The sequence below is a fragment of the Malurus melanocephalus genome, unplaced genomic scaffold, assembly GCF_030028575.1.
Source record: "Malurus melanocephalus ecotype Western Australia unplaced genomic scaffold, MMel_1.1 scaffold_1232, whole genome shotgun sequence".
Classification (NCBI taxonomy): Eukaryota; Metazoa; Chordata; class Aves; order Passeriformes; family Maluridae; genus Malurus; species Malurus melanocephalus.
This window is the reverse complement of record NW_026624464.1, coordinates 62,644-67,177: the sequence shown is the minus strand read 5'-3', so window position 1 is coordinate 67,177 and position 4,534 is coordinate 62,644. Positions and strand designations below refer to the sequence as shown.

Here is a 4,534-nt window from a genome sequence, read left to right as displayed (position 1 = left end):
AAAAAAAAAAAAAAACAAACACAACAAAAAAATCCCTTTTTTAGGTGAAATGTCACCATTCCAACACTTCACAGCGACCTTTGTTTCAGGGACCGGGCGCTGCTGTTGGGGTTGAGCGGGGCCGGGGCAGCCCCCGCACAATGACCCCCAAAGAGCCGGCGGGACCAGCAGCGACCTTGAACTTTCCCTGTCTGCTCGCTGTCTCCTCCAGCTATCTTTCCTCCAATGGCCATTTCTCTGAGTCTTGCAGAAGAGAGAAAAAAACACAGCCCGACTGCAGGAATCAGCTGCAGCCTCGGCTGCCAAGTTGGCAGAGAAGATAAGGACCTTTTATTTAAAGTTAAAAAAAAAACAACCCAGACGCTGAGGAAGGATAGACAAGTCTTTAGCAACTTTTACAGCCAGTCTTGCAATACAGTTTCCTAAGCAGAGTCAAAACTTGCAAAAAAAAAAACCCCAAATTTTCACCAGAAGCAGCTCCTCTGTGGCTGCAGGGGGCARGGGGAGCTGCAGCTCCCGGGACGTGCGGGATGTGAGGAGCGAGGGGTGACTCAGTGCTCCACAAATCCCCGTGACACAGCTCAGAAAGAGAAGGGAAAACCCCGCAAATTCACCATGGGGTGGGCAGCGAGGGAGCTGAGGRWGTGTGGAGCAGCCAGGGAAGGAGGYAGAAMATTCCTCACCTGGAGGGGTGCAGGGAAGGGAGGGGGAACACAAAACCATCACAAGGTATTGGCTCACAGAGAGGTTTTGGGCTGAGATAAAACCCATCTCAGGGGCAGCACGGTCACATTTCCTGTGCCATTCCTCTCCTCCAGGGGGTTTTTCCTTCCCTGGTTTGAGGGCAAGGCCTCTTCAYCTCCAGATGCTCTGGGGGTGCTGACACCCCATGGGCTGTGCCTCACCAGGGTTTGTGAACTCCCCTGAGTGCCTTTCCAGCCTCTTTGACAGCAATTCCCGTCCTCTCAGCCCTGTGATCAGAGAGCAAATCTGTCCCGGAGTCCCTCACCTGCTGCACAACACCAAAAGCCATAAATCCCAACAATTTTGGGGGTTTTGGCGGCTCTGTGAGCTCGGAGCTGCTGAGGTGTGTATGGGATATGCAGGATTCCTGCAGGGTCTGCTCTGATGGACCCGCAGCACGAGCAGAGGATGGTGATGRTGRTGATGATGATGGTGATGCAATCGTTATTTCATCATCACTAATGCCGGGGTTGTTGGTGCAACTCTCCCTGGCTGCTCTCCAGGAAAGCAGAGCGGCAGCACAGCCTCCTGCTTGTGCCCAGCGTGGAAACAGCCCCGTCCTGCAGGGGACACAAGCGGGGTGGCAAATTGGGCATCACGGGCAGGAAAAGCGAACAGCGGGGTCTTAACGGGTTGATGGAACTTCCTCTAGTTTTGGAATTTCCAAATGTTCTCTCACTTCCAGGAAATCGGGCACTGCAGAATCACCTGCTAAGGGTTCCCTTTGCCATGCAGAAATCTTTCATAAACGTTTTCACACCGGGTGAGAGCTGCCCAGGGCCTCCCTGGGTGTTTCTGACCCCTTCTCTGAGAGCAGCGAGGCAGAGCCATCGTGCAGGACAGCCCCAGCCCTGGATCCGAATTTTAATAGCTGTGGGTACAGCCTCTCTCCCTCACCCCGAGCACTCAGTTATAATATTTCTATTAAGCTAATATTTCTGTTAACATATTAAACATTTCTTGCAGAAGCAGGTACAGAGCTGCACAGCAAGCCAAGCATCAGCCCCCTGGCTCTGGAATGAGACTTTGACACAATTTGGGTTTTTTGGGGGGAGGGGGGAAGAATACAAACGAGGTTTTTTTAAGGAAAAAGGAGAAATGGAAAAAGGAGAAATGGAAAAAGGAGAAATGGAAGGAGAGAGGGGGAAATACAAGGAGAAAATGAAGGAGAGATGGGGAAATACATGGAGAAATTGAAGGAGATTAAAAGAAAAAATAATTTAATAAAAGAGAAAAAAAAAAAAAAAAAAAAAAAAAAAAAAAAAAAAAAAAAAAAAGCGGGTTTTTTTCCGTCTGGCCGGATTAGGGGCAGGAGCTGCCAAGCGGCGGGGGGGCCCAGGCTGGCCCGAGCTCCGGGCCCCGAGCCCGGCCCGGCCCCCGCCCCGCCCGCCCCGACAGCGATAAAAGGCGGCGGCGGCAGCGCCGGGCAGCAGCTGCAGCGGAGCGGCCGCGACAGCGACAGCGACAACACAGCCACAGCACTGCCCGGCCCCGCAGAGACACCGCAGCGCTCACAGCACAGCACAGCCCYGCAGGTACGGGCGGMGATGGGATGSGATGGGATTTGGGATGCGGGATTTGGGATGCTGCGCAAACCCGGTGTGTCCCCCCTGCCCGCAGCCCGGGTGACCCGGGGAGGGTCTGCTCTGCCCGGCAGCTGCCCCAGCACCGCGAGTACAGGGTGGCTGTGGTTTCCCGAAGCAAACCTTCAGGAAAAATCCCAAATGCCCATTTAAAGCACAGCCCGGGGGGTGTGCGGGGAGCTCGGGCAGCCCGGAGATCTCCGACAGCACAGCAGCCGCATTTTACTCACGTCGCTCTCTCTTTTCCTCTAGAACGAACATCTAAACCCGCTGCTGCRAAACTAAAATGGAAACCATGCACGAGCTGATCCCGTTCGCCAAAGAAATGCTCAGCCAGAAGCCCAACAGGAAGATGGTCAAGCTGTACATGCTGGGCAGCGTGCTGGCTTTCTTCGGCGTGGTCATCGGGCTGGTGGAGACCGTGTGCAGCCCCTTCAGCTCGGAGGGCACGACAGAGCAGGAGGACAGGGACAAGAAGCAGCCCCCGCCMGCACGGGAGCGGCGTTTGCCGCAGACTCGGGAGGATTTGGTGCTGGACAAGAGCAAAGCGCCGCCGGCGCTGCAGAGAGCCCTGGTGACCCGGCACCACGCGTCCTGAGCGGCCCCAGCACCGCACCGTGGTTCCAGCACGAAGAAAAGGCTTGGCCGGAGGAGGCTGCACGTGTGAGACTGTCCAGAAGTGAAGGGTTTTATTTGCTGCTGTGCAGCAGTGGGAAAAAATACCTTTTGTTGGTATGAACCTGTGCACGACGCACAGCACGGTTTCTTATTTTTTTCTTACGGATGCGTTTTACACCGTTTTGCAAGATCAATAAATGTTTTATATGGTACCAGTGCTCTCCTGCTGCGTTTCTTTTCAAAGCCTTATTTTTGCTCACACTCTGGTGCTTTTTGAGGGGCAGTGGGGGACTCAGGGGACAGTGGAGGGGCTGCTGCCCCCACCCCATAAAGCCCCAGAGAGGTTCTGGAGGTCTGTGGTYTCTGTCCCTCAGTTCCTTCCCAAAAGGGACCAGGCTGGGGAGGGGGTGGCATTTGTGYCACACGGGTGCCACATGCCCCAGGCTGGATATGGGGTTGTGCTTGAGGGYTATCTGGGTTCAGTGGCACAGATTTGTGTCCCTGCCATGGCCACGTGTGCACAGAACTGGTTTAAAATATATAAAAATCTCATTCTTGCCCCGGCAATCCTCCAGCTGCTGCAACAGCTAAAAACCTTAAAACCAAAACCCTTCTAGCTTTTCTGGGATCTTTCACAAAGCCCCACAGACACTCAATTGTGCAGAATAATTTCGGTCTGCAATGTCACAGGGGTGCCACGATGGAAAAACCCAGAGATGGCACAGTCAGGCTGGAGGCTGTGGGAGCTGTTCCAAGTTCAGGCTCTACTCAGAGCGCTGCCAGAATCATTAGAGGACTTTCACCTATTTAAAAATYGTTCTGGGGCTTAGCAAGAGTCTGCTGCCTTTGGGACTGTGTCATGTCAGTCAAAGGCTCCAGCCGGGCACRGGAATGATCCCACTCACACTCCAGAAGGGATTCAGTCCTGCCAGTCCTGACCAGGGCACAAAATCCCTCTTTATCTGCTCCCAGACACAGCAGCAGGATCCACACCTTGCACAGAAACAGCAGATGCAGCAGCAATGTGCCACTCTCCAGCTGAAAGCAAAACAATTGATCAAAGTGGATCATGGAAAATGAAAAACCACTGCCAGACCTYGGTGCTCAATGCACAGCTCCTCCCAGAGCTGCACAAGGTAAGATCAGAACCTGGAAATGTCCCAGTGAAGTTCACTATTTCATTTTCATAATACATAACCCAAAATTCATTTTGTTGTCAGTTATTTCTRTTACCAAAACAAACCCAGCAGCACAGAGTGGAGAAGGAATCCTACCCAGTTCCTGCACAAAAATGCTGCTTAAGCTTTCAATCAAATTTAAAGTATCTTTTCCTCAATTAAACTATTAAAATAGTTTAATTTAAAATTTGAGAAGTACTTCAGTCTGTAACCATCCATTTGGTCTTTGGAAATGCTGAGCAATCCAACCCCTGATAGCAAYGGAAGTTTCATGGAAAAACATGAGAATCCAGGCCTGAAGGGAGCCATCAGCTGAGGAGTGTCCACTGTCCTGCCCTCTCCCTGCCAGTTCCCGATTTTAAAGGGGTTTTCTGTTTACAGCAGGGTAACCTGCACTGCCTGTGGCACATT

The 4,534-nt window shown here is 52.4% G+C and overlaps 1 protein-coding gene across 1 annotated transcript; it reads left to right on the top strand.

The window, feature by feature from the left end:
• Positions 1-2,170: 2,170 nt before the first annotated feature.
• G0S2 (G0/G1 switch 2) lies at positions 2,171-3,157 on the top strand. The gene is made up of 2 exons (XM_057387510.1): positions 2,171-2,279; positions 2,580-3,157. Exon 2 carries the CDS (start codon positions 2,614-2,616, stop codon positions 2,923-2,925), a length of 312 nt encoding a protein of 103 aa, XP_057243493.1. The 5' UTR covers positions 2,171-2,279; positions 2,580-2,613; the 3' UTR covers positions 2,926-3,157.
• Positions 3,158-4,534: the final 1,377 nt, after the last annotated feature.